Source organism: Equus caballus, chromosome 25 (genome assembly GCF_041296265.1).
Source record: "Equus caballus isolate H_3958 breed thoroughbred chromosome 25, TB-T2T, whole genome shotgun sequence".
Taxonomy (NCBI): Eukaryota; Metazoa; Chordata; class Mammalia; order Perissodactyla; family Equidae; genus Equus; species Equus caballus.
In genome coordinates this window covers 8,813,815-8,837,501 of record NC_091708.1, presented here as the reverse complement: position 1 = coordinate 8,837,501, position 23,687 = coordinate 8,813,815, and the positions used below count along the sequence as shown (strand labels likewise).

Genomic DNA, 23,687 nt, shown 5'->3' with positions numbered 1-23,687 from the left:
ACTAAGCCAGACTCCCAGATAAGGCCTATAGTCTCCCTGCTCTGGCTTTTGGAAGTGCCAAGGGAGGTCTTCTGGTGACAAAGAGGAGAAAGGGAGGTGGGTGCTAATGCTGATTAGTGGGGCAACTGCCCAAGACAGGAGAGGGATGACGGTTTTTCAGGGCTCTTCTAATCCTAGTAGCTGGGTCATTCCCTCAGATGGGCTTAAATACAGAGATGAACAGTTGTACATGACATGAATGAATCAATGACAACTACGCCGAGACAGGGTAGCCCAAAGTGAGCCCAAGCTGACAGAAAGAGTAACTGAGTAGCCATGGTGTAACAGAATCTTGAGGCAAAGTGAACGGCCCCAGAACAGAGCTGAGACACTGAAAAATGAACTCTTAAAGAAGTACGCAAATAAGAATAATCAGTCTGGAAACCACAGAAACACAGGTAGATGAAAGGATCCTCATGCTACAGAAAATGGGACGCTTATTATGGACTTGAAAGGTCATCCAGCCGAATCTGCAGAGCCTTCTGGAAAATCTAGGACAAAGATCACCCACAGCTTGCCCAGAGAGTCTGAAGCACTGGCCACACCCACAGGTTCTCTTCATCTACCCCCTTTATAGATGAAGCGTTGATTTGAATAATAAAAGCCAATTGTGTGCTTACATATGACATAATGGTAAAAGCAAGCAAATGGGGGAGAATACTGAGCAGCAAAGAGAAGGGTAGTGTCCCTGGGAACTCTACTGCTCAACTTCAGTTGCCATAGGTGATGCTCCTCCATGTCAAGGCAGAACATCCTGTCTGGGCAGCTGACCCTTGTGGATTCGTGCAGCAGACACTCAAGGAGGAAATGGGAGCCTGGGATGCAGCCTCAAAGGGCTCCTGGTCCCAGGAATTTCATCTCCTAGCACTGCAGGCAGCACCATCTCAAACTGAAGTTTCATTTGCAGTCTCTTCTTTGAAGCAGTGAGCAAGAAAAGAGGAAAAAGGTGTAAGACTAGAGGCAAAGGACAACAACCAAAAGTTCTCACCACCCAGAAGGGGGACTTTTAGTATACGAATGACAGTGGATGCTTGTGACGGAGCAGAGATAGCAATGAGCAATAGGGACAGTGAAAAAATCAGGGATATCGGAAAGACCCCCTCAGGGCTTGCCCCTTTTCTTCCACTCCACACCTTGCTGTTCTTGAACCAGTCTAAGAATCTAGAAACATAAAAAGGCAACACCAGGAGGGCCTTCCCTCCTTCTTCAACAACCCAACAGAAGTGGAGGCAGTGCTGCTCCATCACTCCAGAGCTCCCTAACTGCTTTCTTCTAGGACTTTCGTGCTACTACTGTATTTACATATAACTCTCACTTTCTCTGTGAATCTATTATCTGTACTCTGGTATCAAATCTCAATTTCTACATTAAGTTCTGAGGTACAAAAACTGACAGGATGACTGCTGAAACACTGGTCACACTTTAAACTATTCTAACAAGTCCTGTGGACTCATGCTCCAGCAAAGATGCTTGAGGTTGTTGGGGGGTGGGGGTGGGGGGTGTGGTTAATCTGTCAAAAGAGGCAATCATGTATCTATAACCTTTTCCTGCCTCTGACTTTCACATTCTTCCCTCCATTTTTCCTTCATCCTTGGAGAGCTCTCTCAACCTCATGATTTCAACTATCCAGTTTGCTGATATCTCCCTCAAATCTCTCTTTGATCCTGGTAATGTCTATACAAGGCTTTGATGGAACATCTCACTTTGCCCGGGTTTAACTCTAGTTGCCATCTCGTGTCATCTTAACATCTCCAGCTGAAGCTGAACAGAGTATACACACTAACCTTACCCTCTTGTTCAATGCTGAGCATCACCCTCAAGTCTTCCTTCTTCCTCTTTATTTGCATCCAGTCAAATCACCAATCTCTGTTGATTTCACCTCCAAAATTTCTTTGGAATCTATCCATTTCTTTCTAGCCACATTACTACCTGCATAGGTCTGGATTACTACAGTAGTCTCCAAACTGGTCATTCCTCCTCCAATCTATTCTCTGCACCATAACCAGAGTGAGTGGCCCTTCTACCTTATAAATTTGATCATGTCAATCCCGTGCTTAACATACTTTAAAGGCTCCCAAATGCCTCAAGATAGAGTCCAAAAGCCTAAACATGGCTTACAACCCCCTTTATGATCTAGCTCTGTCCTACTTCTTTATCCTCATCTCTCACTCATCTCTTGCCCTACACTCTAAAGTGCTAGTCACACTGAACTACTCTTGCCAGTTCCAGAGAGCATGCCAGCTCTCTCTCTAGACCCTAGGTCTCTGACCATGCTGTATCCTCAGTGTCTCCCTTTCTTGTCACTACTACTCTTCCTTCCCACCAGCTAAGTACTATCATCCTTCTGGTTTCAGTTTGTACACCACCTCCTTCAGGACGTCTTCCCAGGTCTGGGTTACATGGTTCTCCTCACAGCACCTCATGCTTTTTCCTTTTGTGACACTTATAACTTTGAATTGTAACTGCCAAATCATATGTGTGTTGTCTAGACTGGTCTGTGAGCTTCACCAGGGCTAGAGCTATGCCTCATTCATCTCACTGAGGCTCCAACAACTCTCAGAGTGCCTGGCACAAAGAAAATACTCCATCAACACTTGGTGGCTGGGGTGGGGATTTACTGCAAAGGAGCACGAAGAAACTTTCTGTTCTATATTTTAATTGGGATAGCAGTTACACAGTTGTGTTTATTTGTCAAAACTCATCAAACTGTACTCAAAGTGTTTTCATTTTATTGTACGTACATTACACTTCAATAAAGTTGACTTAAAAAATAGTGAATGAGTGACAGCATTTTCACAGTCCGAGTCAACAGTATCCTTTTATCATCCAGGTCTCCAAACTGCTCCCCTTCTCTTGCCCTCCACTTTCGACAATCACTAAGTCCTGTATAGCTTCCTTCTAATGTCTATCAAAACCCATTCTTCCCTCTCCCATTTCTCTGCTCTAATCCAAGCCCCATTCCTTCGACCCTAAATTACTGCAACATTATCTGCACTCCCTGCTTCTAGTCTCTCCCTGTTCCTGCTGCCATTTTCCACTGAGGTAAAATCTTCTAAAAATGCTACTTTGTTCACACTGCATCTCAACTCATGAGCCTATAATGGTTTCTTATCGTCCTTAATAACTAAGATTCATTAAGTGCTGAGTAAATGCCATGCAGTATGCTAAGTATGTTACATACATCTCAGTTACATCATCAGCTCAACGAAATAGATGCTATCATCACTCCCATTTTACAGATGAGAAATGAGAGCTCACAAAAATTCAGGAGCTCAGTCTAAGATCACACTGCTGAGCAGGTGGTGAAATTGAGATTTGAAACTAGATCAACATTAGTTCTTTGCCTTAAAGCAGGTTTCAACCCTTCTGTGTCTGTTTTCAACATTAACAGAACTCCCCTGTCAAAAGAAATTTCACCTAGAACCCCATATAAGATTGATAAAAGCAGAGCTGACTGAGCTGGCACCAGGTGAAAGGCCTGGAGCCAGCTTCCCGGCATCACCCTTTCACAGAGCTCCTGAGGTGACTCTGTTTGAAACCTCTGCCCTACCTCACACTATCCCTTCTTATAGAATTTTTCACAGGTATTTATCTTTTTTCTCCTCAAAATCCAGCCAAGAACTGAAACCATACTCCCCATCAGGCTCGCCAAGTACTGCCTGGAGGAGAGGGACAGGTGACCTCCTCACTGGCCTGAGAGGCTGAGGCAAAGGCTACAGCCCCCAGCTTGACCCAGCGTAGGCAGGAGGCAGCCACTGCTCCAGGACAGAACTACATAATGTGTATGTGCAGTCTGTGGCTGTCTCAAATTTGACACAGATCTTCAAGGTTTCTTTCAACCTCAAAACTAACTGATCCTACAGAGAACAGACTGGCAGTTGCCAGAGGCAGGGGCTGGGATGTGTGTGAAGTGGGTGAACAGGGTCAAAAGGTACAAACTTCTGGTTACAAAATAAGTAAGTCATGGGGATCTAATGTACAGCATGGTGACACAGTTAATAATTCTGTACTGCATAATTCAAAGTTGCTAAGAGAATAAATCTTAAAAGTTCTCATCACAAGGAAAAAAAATTTTCTAACTATGTATGGTGACAGATATTAACAAGATTTACTGTGGTGATCATTTTGCAATATATACAAATATCAAATCATTATGTTGTACACCTGAAACTAACATAATGTTGTATACGTCAATTTAAAAAAACTAACTGATCCTAAACCTTAAAAAGTTTAGAAGTCTAAAGGTTACCCATTTCCCCTGCCACTCTACCCAAATAACAGATCCAGACTCTGCTTTGTCCTTGCCCCAGACTGGTCCCCCTCCTTCCAGATTCACTTTCCACAGGCTGAGAAGATAGACTAAGATATATAAACAGACAGGACAGGCAGCTAACTAAGTGAGCACAGATAGGTACAAATGAGAAGGTCTGATACAGGTAGGGAGTGATATCTTTGTAGACCAAAGTGGGAAATGAATAAAAGAATAAGCTGAATGAATAAGATGAATAGTAATTTGTCTGTGACTTTGCTCTACAGGAGAAGTGAGGGAAGAAGTATCTTTCGGCTTTGTCATACCAATCCAGAACAGCTTTCCAGGAAAGCCAGGCCAGGCACTCCCCAGTGTGAGAGGATAATCTGACTATCTATGTATTTAAGGGTCTATGGTTCTTTAAAACTGGAAAGATAAGTTTCACAAGACCATGCTCCAGGGAGTGGGCCACTTGAGAACACTCAGCATGGGAGGAGTTGATCTCCCGGCTGGGAAAGTCTTAAACACACACTTGCTCTAAAGCTGGAAGGAAGAACCTACATCTATGCGGCCATTTCCCTCATTCTTCCGGCTAAAGCTCTGAGCTTTGCCCACCCCAGGCCTCCTGAGACCCATGATCCACTCTGCCTAGAATCCCTCCAGCTTCTCACCGTACCCGTCACCCAGAACTTATAGTTGTCTGGGGGAGGACAGGGGCAGCAAACAAGGTGCTTTGGCTAGGAGCCTGCAGCCCACTGCCTTGGGCACACCCTTACCCTCCAGTGCATATTTCATGTCTTGGGCAAAGAGTTGCCACATCACTTCTGCGCTGACTTTTCCCACATTCAACTCCTGAGGAAACCTGGATGACAGAAGAAGCCACAGTCAGAGAACAAGACAAGAGCCATTTGACTTGACTGATTCCAAGGCTAATGTGCCTAGTTCTTGGAGGTCAGATTGAAGAGAGAAGCCTTGGAAACAAGGGTGGGCTCAATCTGGAGAAAAGGGGCCCAGGGGCCAGTGATAGGACAAGCAGGGACAGAGGATCGGCTCAGGAAGGTGGGCCCAGGGGAGAGGATGACCAAAAGGCAGGGAATTGAGGCCCAGGGAGAAGGGCTGAGGCTAGAAGGCAGGCCTAAGCTAAATAAACTGGAGGAGAAGGGCAAGGAGGTGGCCTATAAGAGAGACCACTTTATTCACAGCAGACAGACACATACACACATGGTTTCTGGATCCCCTGGGATTCCTACAGCAGCCATTCCCAGAGGCCTCTCACTCCAGGGAGGCTGGCTCAGCCTGGGCATGGCCGCCCATTATGTTTCCACACCTGTCTTCAGAGAGAGTTACTCAGACACATACAAGGGACAGAGAGACAGACGGACGGACAGGAGGAAGAGGTGGCACTGCAAACACACAGAGATAGGAAAGAAAGAGGCTGTTAGACTGATGGACAAACCAACCACCAACCAGACAGGACCAAGTTGGGTGACACTCACTGGTTCAGAACGAGTGTGTAGGAATTCTTATCTTCCTCTATGATTGACACAACAAGTGTGATGAGTTTGGGCCAAAAATCCAGGTTCCGAATGCTGGGCCCTTGTTCCTCTGGAGGCAGCTCTTGCTTCTTATTCCAGGAGACAGGGACAGACAGTGAGAGTTAGAGTAGAATGTGGAAAGTGTCTCCAGTCTTACTCCTTCTCTTCCTCTCCCCATAGCCCATCCTCTAGATTCAGCTACCCTTCTTCTCCCAATGCCTTTCTTCCACTAGCTGCCCCTGTGCTGTTGAGGGGCGACTACTGCCAGGTCCTTGGACACAAACCTTGAGAACTTCTTTCCCCAGCTCCAAGGCACTGGTGTGATAAGCTTGTCTAGGAGACATAAAGATACCCATCCTCCTCCTCTCAGTAGCTGTGGGTATGGTAACTCCTTGGCTGATGTAAGCAGCCTCTCCTGTCTCACGAAGTAGGTCTAGTTCCATGTGACCCCCACTGGCAGCCCTCCTCTCACACCCATTCTCCCCTGTACCACACACATACATACACACGTCAGCTCTGAGAAGCTCCTTCAAGTTCTGCAGGAGGTACTAAATAGACCTCGCATGCAGGCTGGCCTAACCTTCAGTGGATTAGGACTTCCTTAAGCCCCTTTATGTCTTAGGGGGAGGATCTGCATCTAGCATATTATTTGCCTAGCTGGATGAGAAAAGGCCTTGGGGAGCCAAGAATACTCAGTACAGAAAGGATAATCTCTTCAATAAATGGTGTTGAGAAAACTGGATATCCACATGCAAAAGAATGAAACTGGACTCCTATCTTACACCACTCACAAAAATTAACTCGAAATGGATTAAGAACTTAAACCTCAGACCTGACACCATAAAACTCCTAGAAGAAAACACAGGAAAAAAGCTCCTTGACATTGTCTTGGCAATGATTTTTTGGGTATGACACCAAAAGTACAAACAACAAAAGTAAAAATGAACACGTGGGACTATGTCAAACTACAAAGTGTCTGCATAGCAAAAGAAACAATCAACAAAATGAAAAGGCAACCTACAAAATGGGAGAAAATATTTGCAAACAATATACCTGAAAGGGGGTTAATATCCAAAATATATAAGGAACTCATATAACTCAATAGCTAAAAATCTGATTAAAAAATGGGCAGAGGTCTTGAATAGACATTTCTCCAAAGATGACATACAAATGGCCAAGTACATGAAGAGGTGCTCATTATCACTAATCATCAAAGAAATGCAAATCAAACCACAATGAGATGTCACCTCACACGTGTTAGAATGGATATCATCAAAATGATAAGAGAGGGGCCAGCCTGGTGGTGCAGCGGTTAAGGCACGTTCCACTTCACCGGCCTGGGACTCGCCAGTTCGGATCCAGGGTGCGGATATGGCACCGCTTGGCACGCCATGCTGTGGTAAGCGTCCCACATATAAAGCACAGGAAGATGGGCACGGATGTTAGCTCAGGGCCAGCCTTTCTCAGCAAAAAGAGGAGGATTGGCAGCAGTTAGCTCAGGGCTAATCCTCCTCAAAAAAAAAAAAAGAGAAAAGAGATAATATATGCTGGCCAGGATGTGGAGAAAAGGGAACACTTGTGCACTGTTGGTGGGAATGTACATTGGTACAGCCATATGGAAAACAGTATGGAGGCTCCTCAAAAAATTAAAAACAGAAATGCCATATGGTCCAGCAATCCCACTTCTAGGTATATACCTGAAGGAAACAAAATCATTATCTTGATGAGATATCTGCAGCCCCATGTTTACTGAAGCATTGTTCACAATAGCCGAGACATGGAAACAACCCAAGTGTCCACTGATAGATGAATAGATAAGAAAATGTAGTACATAAATATAATGGATTATTATTCAGCCATAAAAAAGAAGGAAAGATGGACCCAGAGGGCATTATGCTAAGTGAAATAAGTCAGACAGAGAGAGACAAATACTATGATCTTACTTATATGTGGAATCCAAAAACATTGAACTCATAGAAACAAAGATCAGAATGGTGGTTGTCAGGGACTGTGGGTGGGGGAAATGGGGAGATGTTGGTCAAAGGGTATAAACGTTCAGTTATAAGATGAATAAGTTCTGGGGATCTAAGGTAAGGATGGTGACTACAGTTAACAATACTGTATTGTATACTTGAAAGTTGCTATGAGAATGGGGTTTTAATGTTCTCACCACCACCAACAAAATGGTAATTATGTGAGGCGAAGGATGTATCAACTAACCAAACGGTGGTAAACATCTACATTTCGCAATATATACATGTATCAAATCATCACATTACACACCTTAAACTTACACAATGCTACATGTCAATAGTATCTCAATTAAGCTGGAAAAAAAACTGGAAAGACTTTGGTTGGGAAGAAGTAAAGGAATACAATGGTGCACCTCAGGAGAGGAGCAACAACTGTACGGTCAGACTCCAGACAGGAAAAGTAGAAATCACCAGAGAGAGGCTGGAACGAATATTTATCTCCCAATGGGACAAAAGCAAAGTTGGAACTGCCCAGAAGGACAGGGGTAGGGCTTTGACGTGGGATGCCATATGTAATGACAAAGTGTCCACAGTCCTTAATAAGCCTGCATTACCAGGAAGTTATTAGAAATCAGGACAGAATCCACATTCTGTGGATTCTGCCTCCTTCATATCACTCAAATACACCTCTTCTTTTAACTTTTCTGCCACTATTCTGGCTCAGGCTCTTATCATGCAAGGATCTCCTAAATGGTCTTTGATCTTCAGTCTAATCCCTCTTCCATGCAGTTGTCAGTGACCTTTCTGCAAGGAAAATCTCATGTGTTACTCCTCTGCCCTTCAGTGGCCTTCAATAAAGTTCTAAATCTACAAGTCAACACAAAGGTCCTTCAGAATATGACTCTCTCTCAACCTCATACCTTACCACTTCTCTTTTTTGCAGCTATCACCAAACCACTACCTCTGCTTATTTAGTGCTTATTATGTGCCAGGCACTCTGATAAGAACTTTCCATGCATTATCTCATTTAATCCTCATGACAACTCCATTGGGTAGAAATTATCATCACCTTACTTTACCGATGAGGAGGCTGAAGGACAGTGAGGCTACATTACTTGCCCAAGGTCATGTAGCCATAAACAGCAAAACCAAGAATTAATCCCAGATATCTAAACTCCAAAGCCTGACACTGTAACTACCCTACATTGCTCATACTTCTTCAAATTAACATTTTCATTCACCATTCTGTGCCTCCAAAGATTCTATTTCCTCTTATGGCATCCCCCCTCCGCTTTTTTTTGGTGAGAAAGAGTGGCCCTGAGCTAAAATGTTGCCAATTTTCTTCTTTTTGCTTGACGAAGATTGTTGTTGAGCTAGCATCTGTGCTAATCTTCCTCTATTTTATATGTGGGATGTCCGCCACAGCAGGGTGTGATGACGGTGCATAAGTCCGTGCCTGGGATCCGAACCTGCAAACCTTGGGCCACTAAAGCAGAGCGCACAAACTCAACCAGTATGCCACCGGGCTGGCCCCTCCAGTCCCTTTCTTTCTCTAATTCCTACTCATTCCTCAAAATTCAGGTTGAGATTTACCTTTTCTGAATTTTCCCTGACACCCCTGGTCTGGTTGGATACCTCTCTTATGGGCTCCCAAAGCACCTTCTGTGAACCTCTGGTATAGACATACAGACAACTACAACTACAATAAAATATAGTAACAATACAAGTTTAAAAACAATAAATGTAGTAATTTGCCTCCACCTCCACCAAACAATGAGATCCCAAAAGGCAGAAATGTGTCTTTTTTTAGGAAGATTAGCCCTGAGCTAACATCTGCTGCCAATCCTCCTCTTTTTGCTGAGGAAGACTGGCCCTGAGCTAACATCCATGCCCATCTGCCTCTACTTTATATGTGGGACACCCGCCACAGCATGGTTTGATGAGCGGTGCCATGTTCGCACCCAGGATCCGAACCAGTGAACCCCGGATGGCCGAAGCAGAACATGCGCACTTAACCGCTGTGCCACAGAGCTGGCCCCAGAGATGTGTCTTAATCAAGTTTACATCCCTAGTGCTCAGTTTGTTAAAGGAATGCATGACTGAACAAACCAATGACTGAAGGTCAGTGGAGGGAAATAAAAAAACATACCAAAGGTTTACTTCAGTGTAAATAATGAATGAGAAAATGAGAGTGAAAGTGAAAAACAGTTAGCAAAATTCAAAGGCTAAAGAAAGTCCCAGAATGGTTTGTAAGCTCCCTTTCAAAGTCTAGGTTCATCTCATGCTAGGGAATAGGGACCAAATACACAGACAGATCCCTGCAAAGCTGAAAGATCAAAGCTGAGAACAGCATCATCTCCCAACCAGAGAAAAGCCACAGATGGACGACAGAGGCACCCAGAGTGTGGCAAGCTAAACAAAGGCCCCAGGAAACCTTCCCATGGACTTCAGAACTAATGGGAGGTTTTACAAACCTTAAAAGGAGGAAGCCCTAAAGATAAGGCTGGCACAAAAAGTATATTTGGGAATGAGAGTGGGCAGTGTGAACACGAGTTTAGTTTTTACTAAAGTGCTCCTAGGAACCTTTACGAATTGGTTGTATTCACCAAAGGGTAAATGCCCAAGAGATGGAAGTTGTCCTCCCATCATGTGCTGCCCCAAGTCCTACTGCCTTTCAAGGTTTATCTCAAACGTGCCTTGTTCTATGTGGCTTTTCCCAATATCTGGATCAAGAGTGACTTCCTCCTTAGAAGCCCTTCAAATTTTATCCCTCCTTCAAGGCCCTTCAATGGACTGCTTTGACTCGAGTTATATATATGCTCATGAGATTCTGAAGGAGCACCATGCTGTCCTCAGACCTGGCCCAGAACGAACATTCAATACATTATTTGTTAGACTGAAAAGAATCTATTTGGCAAGTGTGTGGTCTGCAAGACATTGCTAAGACAGGAACTGAGTAATCAGACCCAGAAGGAAGTCCTGGCTTTAAAATGAGGGAAAAAAAATTACTGAAAGAATCTAGACAAATGTACAAAGTCATGAGGCACTGAGTTAGGATGCCAGCCTAAAACAGGTGAAGTGGTTCAGCCTCACAGAAGGAAAGGGTCAGACTTGATAGTCAGCTGATGAATATATCTCAGAAGACCATGCAGTACAGAGAGATGCGATCAGAAGGAAAATTTAAACATCCATGAGCCAGTAGCTCAGAGAAACAGCTACAGATCTGAGCCTGGAACACAGGTCGGTCCACATGAGTCAGAATAAAATTAAACCTGGGGGAGAAAAAAAGACTCCGGGATGGACTGAGAATTCACCTACTCATCCCCTGAAACTGTGCTCAAGTTTTTTTCACTTTCTTTAGCATCAAATGAAAACTTATTGTTGCCACTTCTGTTTGACTCAGTTATCCAATGACTCTTCTTATTTTTGATTTCTTATGTTTGACTCTTCTTATCCAATGGTCCTTGTCCATAAACAAATGTCTCACATGGTCAAACGGTCCACACTCTACAACTCACTCATCCTCATGAACATGAAGAACTTTGTCGTGAGCTCCCTTCCACTATGAACACAGCAACGGAAAGCTGAATTTCAAGAGCCACTGACTGCTGGTCCCACCTGATCCTGAAACTCTTACCAGTTGGTACTGGCGGTTGTACAAGTCATGGCAGTTGTTGAAGATATACTCATATGTGGAGTTCAAACAGGCCTTCACACAATCCTTTACCACCTGGCTAGCTCTTGGAGGGCTCTGCAGTTCTTGCACCTGAAAATTAACAAAAGAAATATGGACCCAAGGTCCCACTTCCCTGGGTCAGATTTCCTCCCAGAACTCTCCCCAAACTACTCTAAATTCCTTCAAGTGTCTATGGGTCCCTGGACCTTGCTCTGGGATGAAACTGCCAGGATAGCTGATGGGCAGAACTGCCCAGCCCATCCTTGTTAATTCCAGGTCTTCTCAGAAGTAACCCAGGAAATAAGTGTATGGAAATACAGGCTTAGAGGTGATGAATCCTGTAGCCTCAGACTCTGCCCAGTGCTTCTTATTCTCCATGTCCTTGTGGCCAGGTCCCCAGCCCAGCACCAACCAGCCCAGTTTGTCTCTTACCTTCATTCTGAAGAAAGTAATACTGGTCAGCAAATCCACTGTGGACTTTAAGTCCTGAAGCCGCTCAGGGCTCCCAGCAGGGAAATTATTCTGTTGCAAATCAAGCAAACGTAAGAAAGGAACAGAGAAATATGAAAGCCTTCCCTGTCAAAAGCAATGAAATCAGGGCCGGCTCAGTGGCGCAGCACTCAAATTCACACGTTTGGGTTCTCAGCGGCCCAGGGTTCGCCGGTGCAGATCCTGGGTGTGGACATGGCACCGCTTGGCACGCCATGCTGTGGCAGGCGTCCCACATATAAAAAAAGTAGAGGAAGATGGGCATGGATGTTAGCTCAGGGCCAGTCTTCCTCAGCAAAAAGAGGAGGATTGGCAGCAGTTAGCTCAGGGCTAAACTTCCTCAAAAAAAAAGAAAGAAATGAAATCAAAAGCTTCCCCAACTGCTACCCACTGGAATTTTCCCTACTTGAGCTGGACAGAAAAGCTGTAATGCTGCAGGTCTCCTTCTCTTTCTCACTGACAGACAGGCCCTTGCCAAAAGCAAGGGTTAATACTCCCCAGGAAACACTTCCTACCCCCAACCCTATTTCCGATGCAGTGTGTGAGCATTTGCACAAATGAACACCCACACACATTTTTCTCAGGTGAAGATTATTACACCTAAACAGTGAGTTCTTCAGAAGTTGCGATCTAACTGTATATCCTGGAATATACGTGGAGCCACACTACAGACTAGATTGAGATCCAGGAAGTGTACAGTGGACTCCAGCTAGACTACCATTCTGGAGCCAGCACAGGGCAGAGCTCTGAGCGAACTGCTTTTGGAATGAGCTCCTTAGGACCTTCGTGCCATGCCTCACTTCATTCCCTTCAGCATCAGTTTTAGGAGGAAGCTGCCAAGGAGAGCTGAAGGCAGATGTTGAGCCACTCTCCATTTGAAGGGTCACTTAAGCCAAATATAAGATATACAGTCAACTCTCCAACATTTGTGCAAATGGAGGGCACTGAAAGTGCACATAATGAAAACTTCACTTCTTTTTGACTTCGAGGTTATTTTTATACTTACTTTTTAATGTGGGTATATTGCTTGTTCTGGAAATTCACAACACTTTGATGCAAGTAATGAAGCCATTCTAAGAAGCTCTAACTTAGGGAAGAATTCAGAAACTGCTCATTTCCCTGTCCTGCCCCATCCCAGGTACTCAACCTCCTACTACATCTATTCCTCCCTCTGTTCTAGGAATGGATATGACCTCTGCTACAAATCACTGCCCAAGCCAAGCTACTCTCTCTCTGCTTAGCTAGATCTCACCTCTCCCCTGAAAATGAGGAGCATATGGAAAACTGCAAGAAGGAAATGTAATTATCTAATTTTTAAAGGGGCATTTCTGGAAGAGATGAGCCTCAGGAGGTGCACTAATGAGAATGTTGTCAGAGAGTTTGGAAGAGTGATGTGAGTGGCATTGGAAAGCCAGCTGTCTATAAAAAAGCAGCTACTCCTGCTGCTATTTACTCACTGCACGGTCTTTGGAATCTGGAGAACCACAGGGGTCAGTGGCATTGGCCATGCACTTGGGTGTGATGACACAGACCAATTTTCCTTGCCTTCGATCTTTATAGCCAAGATTGGCCTACAGTCTCTCTAGATTGAGTTTGATATTATCTGTTATCCCACCCCACAGTCATGTCTTCACTTACCCTGTATGTAGAGAGGTCAATCCTCAGTGAGTTGTGCAGCTGGTCCAGCAATTTTACAAATCTCTCTTTCTGAGGGTGGGAAATAACAGGGAAGAGAGAAATAATCTGTTTCTGAATTCCCTAGACTGAAGCAAAAACAGAACCATCTCTGAGTGAGGAGGAGACACTGGGTTGGGGACACATCCTATCACATCCCTGCCCATGAAGAGAACAACCAACAGTACAAAGGAGCAACAGGATAGGTGATCCCTGTTCCACCTCTTAACATCTCCGTCTCAAACTGGGGAATCTTCTAATACTGGCAGGGGAAAGGAAGTCCCTCCGAGGGTAAACAGCTCCTTCTATACAAGAGTCAACAGGAGATGACCAGTGTATCTCCATCCCTTTAGGACTCTAACTCATCTTAGTCAAATAAAAGGAAACTCCAGCCACATTCTCCAACTTGTTCCTGAGTCTCTGGTCTCCTGACTTATCCTAGGATAGCTCATAAAAGTTAAATAGCCACAGCTTATCAGTAACGATGGAAGGGAGAAATAATGATGCATTTGAAAGGTGATACGCCAGACCTCATAGAGTTTCTCTTTAAACCACATTCCACATCATTTCTCTTAGTTACTTTTTTAATGTTAACATAAATAACATATACTATTTCAGTAGTTAATTATTTTTTTAAAGATTGGCAACTGAGCTAACATCTGTTGCCAATCTTCTTATTTTCTTCGTCTCCTCCCCAAAGCCCCCCAGTATATAACTGTATATTCTAGTTATAGGTCCTTCTGGTTCTGCTATGTGGGACACTGCCCCAGCATGGCCTGATGAGTGGTGCTAGGTCCGCAACCAGGATCCAAACCAACGAAACCCTGGGCCACCAGGGTGAAGCACACGAACTTAACCACTCAACCACGGGGCCAGCCCCTCAGTAGTTGATTTTTATACAAAAGGTCTAATTATATGTGAAATCACATGCCTGTAGGCTGTTGGTGTAGCACTCTTAGGATTCATATATTGATTATATTATATATCATTAGATATTAAGTCAATATATAATGGGATGAGACGGAATGGAACAGATATTTGACAAATTAATCAATGGTATTAATTCATCTACAGAAAGACTCTATTGACAATAAGAAAAAGTGCTTAGTACCAAAAAAAAGGGCTCAGAGACTCAGTGGATTTGGGGGTATCACTAATTTTTTCCCTAAAGAGGTGATCTTTGTGGTGGGTCAAAGATATTTCATCTAGTTTATATTGAACTTATGTCAGGTGACATTCTGAGTAAAGATTCAACTTCTTGAGCACCTTAACACCAAGAAACGGCAAACCCTGGAAAGGGAAAATAGTCCAGACAACTAGAAAAGGGACAGGCTCAGGTATACACTGGTATCCTCACTTATACGTCAGTCTCACAGGAACTTAAGTGGCATGAATCTGTCAGAGAGAGACTGAATAATATTAAGAAAGGTCTATTTGTGGACCTGAAGGACTAAGGAACATGGTGACTCAAGCAAGTTCTTGACCCAGAGAGGTTTTCTCTGAGCCAGGTGGTGCTGCCCCCCTCCCCTAAACCATAGTGGTGCTATTCTGCCTTCTCTCATTTATCCATGTCTGAGGACAGTCTATTAGTGAGTCTACCTATCCACAATGAAATAAGGATAGCCTATTAGCATAGTCTACATACCCATAAGAAAAGAAGTTCATCTAAGTGGCAGCTATGTGAATTCTAGGCATATCAATCACCTCTACAGTACTGACCGTGAAAAAAACAAACTTTATTAATTGATAACAAACAGGTAGATATGTTTTTACATCATACTCACCCCAAAGTTGGAGGCTGCAAAGCGATCAGATGCAGAGACATTGGTGGAGGCAGTTGTGTGGGCATAGTAGGCATTGATGTTGGCCAGTAAGGTGCTCATCACTGCTGGCACACCAGGACACATGTACTTGGATGACAAACATGCAAAGTGCCTGAAAAACAGCACCCCCAGTCTCAAAGACTCTTCAGGGCTTGCAGCAAAAGCCAAGTAACCAAAGATCTCACTGATGTGTATGAAGCTTCCAATCACGTTGGGATACCAGGATCATCATAATCTATTTATCAAATATACATTCAAAGAACGCCTACCATGTGCCAGACTCTGTGCTAAGTGCTAGAATCCAAAGATGTGATAGCCTGGTAGAGAAAGCAAGAGTTAGAAAGTCAGTCAATAATCCAAGGCATGCCAGGCAAAAACACTGTGGAAACATGCAGGAAGATCACCTAAATCAGAATGGTTAGGGGCTGGAAAGGATTAGAAATGGCTTCCCAAAGAAGAGATGGTTGAACCAAGTCTTAAAGGATTAGTAAGAATTAATCAAATGGAGAAGTGTGCACCGCAAAGGGAAATTGCATTGCAAAGACAAATATATTCATGAAAGAGTGATTCATTTGGGAAACTTCAGTTACAGCAACTGTTCAGGTTTTGATAGAGGAATATCAAGAAATGAGAGAGAAGTATGCAGAGAATAGATAATAAAGGAGTTTATCCTAAATGCTACATTAAATTTTTAAACAAAGGTACAGCGTGATCAGATTAGTCTTTCAGAAAGGTCCCTTTGATGATAAATTGGAAAAGAAGACCTGAAGACAGATAAGAGTAAGACAGAAAGACCAGTTGAAGAGTCACTGCAATCATTCAGAAAAGCAGCAAAGAAGCACTAAATGGAACCGAGAAATGATTCAGAACACAGACTCTGTTTGAATCTCAGCTCCACCATTCATTCAGTGACCTGGGGTACATTACTTAAACTTCTTTATGCCTCAGTTTTCTTATGTGTAAAATGGGACAAATAATGATACCCCCCCCCCATAGGTCTGATATGAACACTAAATGAGTTAACATTCATAAAGTGCTTGGATCAGTGCATGGCACATAAGGGAATGCTACAGAGGAGTTGTTGCTGTTGTTGTTGTTATCATTATCATTACTATTGACCTATAGCAATAGAGAGAGATTAAAAACATTTTTAGGAGATAGAATCTAGAGGTTTTAGAGATGGGATGTTGGGAGTTAAAGGGGTAATAATAAATAAGAAAGAAAAGTTTAGGCTGACTCAAATTTGTTTGGACAACTGCATAGAAAATCATCCCATTTATCAAAATAGAAGATAAGCAAATTTTGTGGAGATGATGTTGAGCTGGAATTTAGCCATGCTGAATTTGCAATGTCTGTGAGAATACCAGGAAGTAGTTGAAAATGGATCTAAAATTCAGGGAGAGATCTGATCTGGAGGAAGATTTGGGTGTCTTAGCCCAGAAGTAGTGGTTGATGTCATAGGTTTGGAGGAGATCATCCAGGGAGAGTGAACAGAGTAAGAATGGCGGAGGGGCCATTCTCAAACCTCATTCCTCACCATATTTCTTCTCTCCATCTATAATGAACTTCCTGTAATTCTTTGAATATTCTGTGCTCTGTTGTATCTTGGAACCCCAGCATATGGCCTATCAGACATGCCTTTACTTTTATGGATTTCAAGACTCAGTTCAAGTGTCAACTCTTCAATGGCCTCCCTCACATGCCTCTCCTAGAATTTAGATGCTCTCATAATACCCTGTGATTACTCCTACCACAGTACTTATCATAGTATATTGTAATTGTTTGTTTACTGGTCTGTCTCTCCTGCTAGACTGAGTTCCTCAAGCACAGAGGCCCCATCTTCTTCATCTTTGTGTTCTCAGCACCCAGCACAATGTGTGACACATAGAAGGAACTCAGTAAGAGTTTGTAAAATAAACGAAGCACAGCCAGGGCAACAGCTACCCTCTGCTTACCTAAGGCTGCTGCCTATGCACAGCTCTAGTAGCAGCATTATCAACAGAGAAACTATACCTCTTCTCATAGTAAGTGAGAATTTCTGTTACAGGAGTCTTGGTCAACTCCAGACATAGCTGTTTTCCCTACAGTTTAGTGCCCTCTGACATCCAGGCCAACCTATGAGTGCCTGCCTGTCACACACATATACACGAGCACACACACCCTATCTCCTCAAGCCTGTGATGTTTGGGCAGGTTGGTGCTAGCATAATCTCATGTGCCCTTTAACCTTCCTATCTCCAAACTTTGGGGTAGACAGACAAATACCTTCTCCCTGAGTTACTGCTCTTAATACGTATACCTGCTTTGCCTTGGGGCACAGACCCACTTCACCCAGCTCAGAGAGGAAAGCAATAAATCACTGCATACTATCCCACTGAGGACCTGTCCATCCTGCCAGTGTGCCTTCATTAGCCACCCCAAGGGTTAGTAGCCACTTCCCAAAGCCCCAGGGGAGCCTCACGTCATGGCTTGATATATGGATTCGATGCCATAGCGCATGGCAAATTCATCCACAATTTCTTGGGCAGTTTCATCAAAGTACACCTTCCATGCATCGTCTCCTCGAGCCTCAGGGATCCAAACTCCTCCAGTGCCCTGAATGTCTGTTAAGTAATGGAAAAGGTTCTGCAGGAGACAGAGCAATGGAAAGAGTTAAATATACATTAAAAACAAAAGCAAAACCTGGTGGTAAAGTCCAGGAGAATATGAATAGGGTTCCACAGGAATTCTGTCCTTTAAGTCATTGTTCAGTTCCTCCTGTGGCCCGACTAGGCTGTTCTCACATTAGTAAAAGAGAACTGAGATTGTTACTTGGTCTGTCCAGGGCAGCACAGTGAGCCAAGTTTTATAAAACAAAAAACAGGCCCCAGATCTTCAACATTCAACAATCCTACTCATTATCAAAGGCCCCTCCCAGCACTGCTTTCTGGGACCCCATATACCAAGGGCTGGCTCACCTCATGGAGACACGTATACTGCACATGATACGGGGCTACTTTCTCTTCCCCCTTGATCTCCACGCTGATTTGGAGTCGGATAGCCCCTGAGACGGCTGATTTGTCTGTCCTCTTCTCTAGGAAGGAAAGAAGACTGGAGATTGACACCAATGCAACAACAGACAGTATAGACAGCGCCCATCCTGGCTTAACAAAGAAAAGGAGGCACTGACCCAAGGGTTCAACTAACAGGGTAAACTCACTCCAGTGACCACACAGTCCACAAATACCCCAAATATTCCCAATACGAATTCTCCTATTCCATTAGGAGAGTAGGGGGCTAATAGGTATGGGTACAAAGATTAAAGGGCCTTCTGAAATCTAGAGAATGTCCAGCCAGAGTGAGTTCCAGCCACCTGCACTTCTCTGTCCCCCACCTCTAGCCAAGGTCAGTTCCCTGCAGGTAAGGCAGGCCCTGTATAGAGGTGTGCTCTAGAGATTGAGTGGTGGTTTTGGTAGACAGGATTTTCCCCCATTCACACTCTCCCTCTCCAGCAACTTTCTCTGGTCCTGTTTCCTTACCCAAGTTGTACCAGACATCCATTTCGCCACTTAGTGTCCGAACCTCGATGATAGTTTGGCCGAGGAAATCATCAGACTCTCGCTTTAGCCGCTGCTTTACTCTTGATTTGATGTCATCATCCTCATCCCACACACGTACCTTAATGCGGTCAGAAGAGTTGTGGCACTCACTACAAAAGAATTAGGCAAGCTCTGTTAGCGAAGGAACCAGCAGCCCCACTCCTATTATTTCCAATTCCATCCCAAAGCTCCATCAACTGCACTTGAGCCTCTGCAGAGGAAGAGGAGGAGTCAGAGAACAGTGGAAAGGGAGTTCCAAGTGAGTCAAGCTATCCCACCAAATGGCTCTTCATTCCTCAGCCTGGGCAGCTGTACATACATATCCAGTTCCTAGTGCCTTGGGACAAAAAAAGGGGAGGGGAAAAGAGCAATTAGGGAAAATTCTGATTTCCTGTGCAGCTAGCTCTATCAGCAACACCAAGAGGAAAACAGCTGGACAGATATCACAGAGCCCTAGGAAGCAACTGCTAGCTCCCTCCCCAGAGTCGGTACAAGTGCTAATGTTCATGGCATATCCATCTGGTCGTATCTGCTTAGCTTTCGATTCAGCTCCCTCATCTACCCAAGTACACGCTGGGAACTTCTGTCATTCTTTACTTCCATGTCAAGTGTCATTTCCTCTATGGTGTTTGCTTTAGAGGAGGGAGTTTTCCCAGGTCCCCTCCTCATGCTCTCCTTCCGCAGCAGTTGCTTTCTGGTCTTGCTGCCTCACCCAAACGTTGTACTCAACAGAATTTACTGCTCCTTTCCCTGTGTTTCATAATATCTTTGCACATTCCATTAAAATATTACAGTATAACTACTCGTCTATAAGATAATAGATCAACAATGAGTTTCTTGAGGCTAAGGATTGGCTTACACATTTTTAGATACACAATATCATGTACAGTGTCTTACACAAAACAGGGCCTTAATGAATGGTTTATTAAATGGATAAAAGTGGGCAAAATTAACTACAGAGCCAATTCATTTAGAATGAATCATAAAAAGGATTCAAGCAGGAACCACTCAGATTGTCAAAAAAACAGGTGCTCCCCCTAATAACTGTTGCTTCTGGACTGGAAACTTATTTTACCAGCCCCACTTCCTTTCCGCATGAGTTCTCCAAGGAGCCAAGAGAAGGAGCCAGCCTACTTAGCTGATTCAGACTCAAAGTCCCAGTCCTAGGCCTTAAGGGTGACAAAGCATCTGGATTCTCCAGACATTAGTCCAAGTCCTAGGCTAGAGTTTGCCATTTTTCAACAACCATCCCTTACTATTTTATGAAATAGTCTGTAAGGACGTGAGATAATGGAAAAAGGAGTGGAGGTGGAAGCTGAGGAAGAAAGAAAAGCAGAGCCCTTTAAAGGAAATGGAAACTTCTCCAGACCCCAGATTTCTATCTTTGAGTCAGAATTACCCAGGTGTAGGACAAGGACATTCCTTCCCGACTCCCCAGAAGAGCCTAACCCTTCCTAGGCAGGATGGCAGGTACACAATAAGGTGGTCAGTCCCTAGTTCTGTCACTGAGCAGGAGTAAAATCTTTACAGCACTAGAAAAAGCAGTATGGAATGCCCAGGGGCCCCCTGAATAGCACTAGTTATAACAGGGACTAGGCAAAGTAACCCTGATCCAATAGTCCATGAGAAGAAACCCAGAGAAAGAATGGCTGCTGCTCAATTGAAGCATGTGAGAAACGGGTTTTCTCCAGTGCCTCTGGCCCATCCCTCTTAGAGTCTAAGCCCAGAATAACAGAATTTAATGCAGCTCCCAAAATACACACAGTCCCAGGTAAGACAAAGCTCTTTGCGACTTACAAATGGAACTTCTCCTCCCAAACAGGATTCAGGTTCCCAAAAATCGTCTTGGTACGCTTCTTGGTTTTGCCTACTTGCACAGTCACATAAGGGTCACTGGATCCTGTCTTGTCCTTGGCTTGTAGGCCCTGGGCACAAACCACTGCAACCCAAATACATAGAGGAGGAGGCTTCAGAGTACGCTCCAGAAGTCAGAAGTTCTCCATAGCATGACTCATATGTTCTCCATCTCAGAGCACCCTCCATCTGCTCCTTGCAGAGGAACTCTAATTTTCTTACTCTTCCACATTTATCCTTAGTCCTGGGCCACCGGCCTTTCCCTCAAGGTCTAGCCCAAGAATCACACCACCCCACCAGAGCCCTAATAGACCAGTTACCCCTACACTGGTCCTTACTGCCTCTGATACATGCGCACTTCAGCCACACCCACCCAGTTAGTAAACCACTGGTTAACTATTTCCTGATTTCCTACCATCCCCTTTCCCCCACCCCCAGCTCCTGAATATCAGACTGTTACCCAAGTCTATAATATCAGAGTGTTACCAAATCCTTCTGTGATCATTCACATTGTTCGCAAGTGCTAGTCTTGCCTCTCCCAGTACCCCCTGGCACCACGGTCTAGGAGACAAGGAGTGATGAGGCCCTCCCTCTTCCCCTCAGTTCTGTCTTCTTTCTCCCCAGCCCCCTGCTCCCTCACACTCAGGATGCTTCCTCCCCAGGCTCCTTCTCACAGCCTAGGCCAAGTTCTTGTCCCCTCAAACTTTGACATGCTCACCAGTGATGGTAATCTTGGCTGACCATTTGGAGGTGCCATCCAGCACACTCTGCTTCACTGTTTTCATCTGCTGCACATGGGCAACTTTGCTCACGGTGAAGACATCCCGGATAACTTCAAAGATCTCCGGCTTATTCCGCTCTCGGATCTTCATGCGGTCCTTCATGGCCATGATAATGTTCTGGGTCCGGTCCTCAGCTCCATGTTTAGAGCTCTTTTCTGCAGCTCCTGAAGGATGGCCAAAGACAGAAAGTAGGGTAACCAACAGGCTACCTACCAGAGGGTCAGGTTGGGGACTGGGGCCTGGGAGAGGGCACTGAGCAGTGGAAGAAGCTTAGGAAGACTGGGATATCTTTGGGAAAAGCTAATCACTATGGGGCCTGCTGGAGTTCAATGTCTGGCAAGTGGAGTTCAAACACAACTCAATGGGCACCAAAAACTTGGTAATTGCTATGGGTATTATACTATTCTACTTAGATATATGTTGAATTTTCCCATCAAAAAAGAAACAAACAAAAAATGTAGCTCAGTCTGCAGTTCGCTTTGTCTTTCTTCCATCCAGATGGTGTCTGAGAGATATCCTTCAAGTCTAAGGCCAAAATATTCCCGATGGGTATCTCAGTTATCAGTGAGGGGTGGTGGGTGGGCATGACAACTCCACCAATCTCATCCAACTTCCAAGCCATGATACAGATCCCAGAATTTGTCACGGTACACAGTTGGGTTCTGCCCCATGGCTCCAGTGCCTTTAATCTCAGAAAATAGTGTGGTATGGTGAGAAAGATATGGCTTTTGGTTTCAGACAGAATTGGGTTCAAATCCTGACTCCACCATTTCTAGCTGGGTAAACCAGTTACTTCTAAGAGAAGAAAATGGCACTCATCTCTCAGAGTTGAAAAAAGCACTATATTAGCATATATAAAGCATCTAGCCCAGTGCCTGGTACCTAGCAGTTACTCAGTAAATGGTCACTATTATTGTTACCACTATCATCATCATTATCCTGGCAAGGGCCATCCTCACCAGCTGTAACCCCAACCAGTTCATTTCAGAGGCCCACAGCCTTTTCCTGCTGCCCTAAGGATTAAGGCAGAGAACAGACTCCTCTGGTGATTTCACCTACCAAGTTTCTCAGGAATGGGCCCATCTTTCCTTTACTGGTCTTGTGGACTGCTTCTTACCTCTCTCTAGTCTCCAAAGGCTTAGGCCTTTACTACAAAACCTGGACCAAAAAATAAAGGCCAACATCTGTATCCTAACCCTGGGAGGATGGCAAGCAATTTTTCTGTCCAGGCAGGCCCACAGAAGGGCATTTCATTCTACTCTGTGCTTCACAGAGCCTTAGGCAGAGAATATTTTCTGATAAATGAAAAATGACCTGAGCTGCATCCTACTCTTACCATTTAGCATATCTCACGCAATGTGACTTTTTCCTTGGACTGGGACTTCTGAAATGCCCTTGAGGAGAAAATTAACACCCCTGCTACAGAGAGCATTTCAGAAGTTTCTAGCAAGCAGCCTATGCAGCCAGCCCGGCTGCTAGTTCTCAGCAATTAAAGCAAGGGCCTGCTGGCACCTGTGCTTCTCGGTCCCTCATGATGGGTTTGGGCAAAGTCATCACAGGCATTTGGCTTCAGGATGTCTTCTCAGAGCCCCATCTCTTCCACTGACTTTGTTTTACTTGTCTCTTCATGTCCACTGTCGCCATGTCGGTGGCACAAATCTAGGGCTCTTCAAAGGACATTTTAAGTGAACAATTCCTCGAGGCCTCTCCCTGGGCCCCTTTTATGTCACAGTGTTTTTCCTTGGGATAATGAAGTGCTAGCGAGTCTAAAGGTGACCTTCCTTTCTCCTACACAATCCTTGAAGCTTTCATTGCTATGGCTTGGCTCTGAGTAACACCTGGGAGAACTGGAAGGGTGAGAAAATACTTTCCCACATCCCCCACCCCTGTTCCTCCTGGGGTCCATCCACAGTGATGCAAGCCCAGAAGGAGCAGAGCAAAGAGACAAGAATTTGGAGTGCTACCACCTCCTTTAACAGAAACTTGTTACTCTTCCTGCTTCTACACTCCCCACTC

The 23,687-nt window shown here is 44.4% G+C and overlaps 1 protein-coding gene across 43 annotated transcripts in view; it reads right to left on the bottom strand.

The window, feature by feature from the left end:
- Positions 1 to 23,687, bottom strand: part of UNC13B (unc-13 homolog B) — a 217,569-nt gene that overhangs the window by 9,296 nt on the left and 184,586 nt on the right. For 27 of the 43 annotated variants that reach the window (XR_011432366.1, XR_011432365.1, XR_011432364.1 and 24 more), the window contains 11 exons: positions 21,608 to 21,835; positions 20,833 to 20,974; positions 18,976 to 19,145; positions 18,415 to 18,530; positions 17,919 to 18,082; positions 15,420 to 15,570; positions 13,600 to 13,668; positions 11,905 to 11,994; positions 11,434 to 11,562; positions 5,785 to 5,912; positions 5,065 to 5,150 (listed from right to left, as the gene is read on the bottom strand). Coding sequence is in view for 34 of the 43 variants with exons in the window: in XM_070250603.1 (XP_070106704.1) it covers positions 5,065 to 5,150; positions 5,785 to 5,912; positions 11,434 to 11,562; positions 11,905 to 11,994; positions 13,600 to 13,668; positions 15,420 to 15,570; positions 17,919 to 18,082; positions 18,415 to 18,530; positions 18,976 to 19,145; positions 20,833 to 20,974; positions 21,608 to 21,835 (1,473 nt within the window). In the remaining 9 variants the exon portion in view is untranslated. Of the gene's footprint in view, positions 1 to 5,064; positions 5,692 to 5,784; positions 5,913 to 11,433; positions 11,563 to 11,904; positions 11,995 to 13,599; positions 13,669 to 15,419; positions 15,571 to 17,918; positions 18,083 to 18,414; positions 18,531 to 18,975; positions 19,146 to 20,832; positions 20,975 to 21,607; positions 21,836 to 23,687 lie in introns of all 43 variants that reach the window. The other 16 variants (XM_070250596.1, XM_070250607.1, XM_070250594.1 and 13 more) reach the window with 5 other exon arrangements.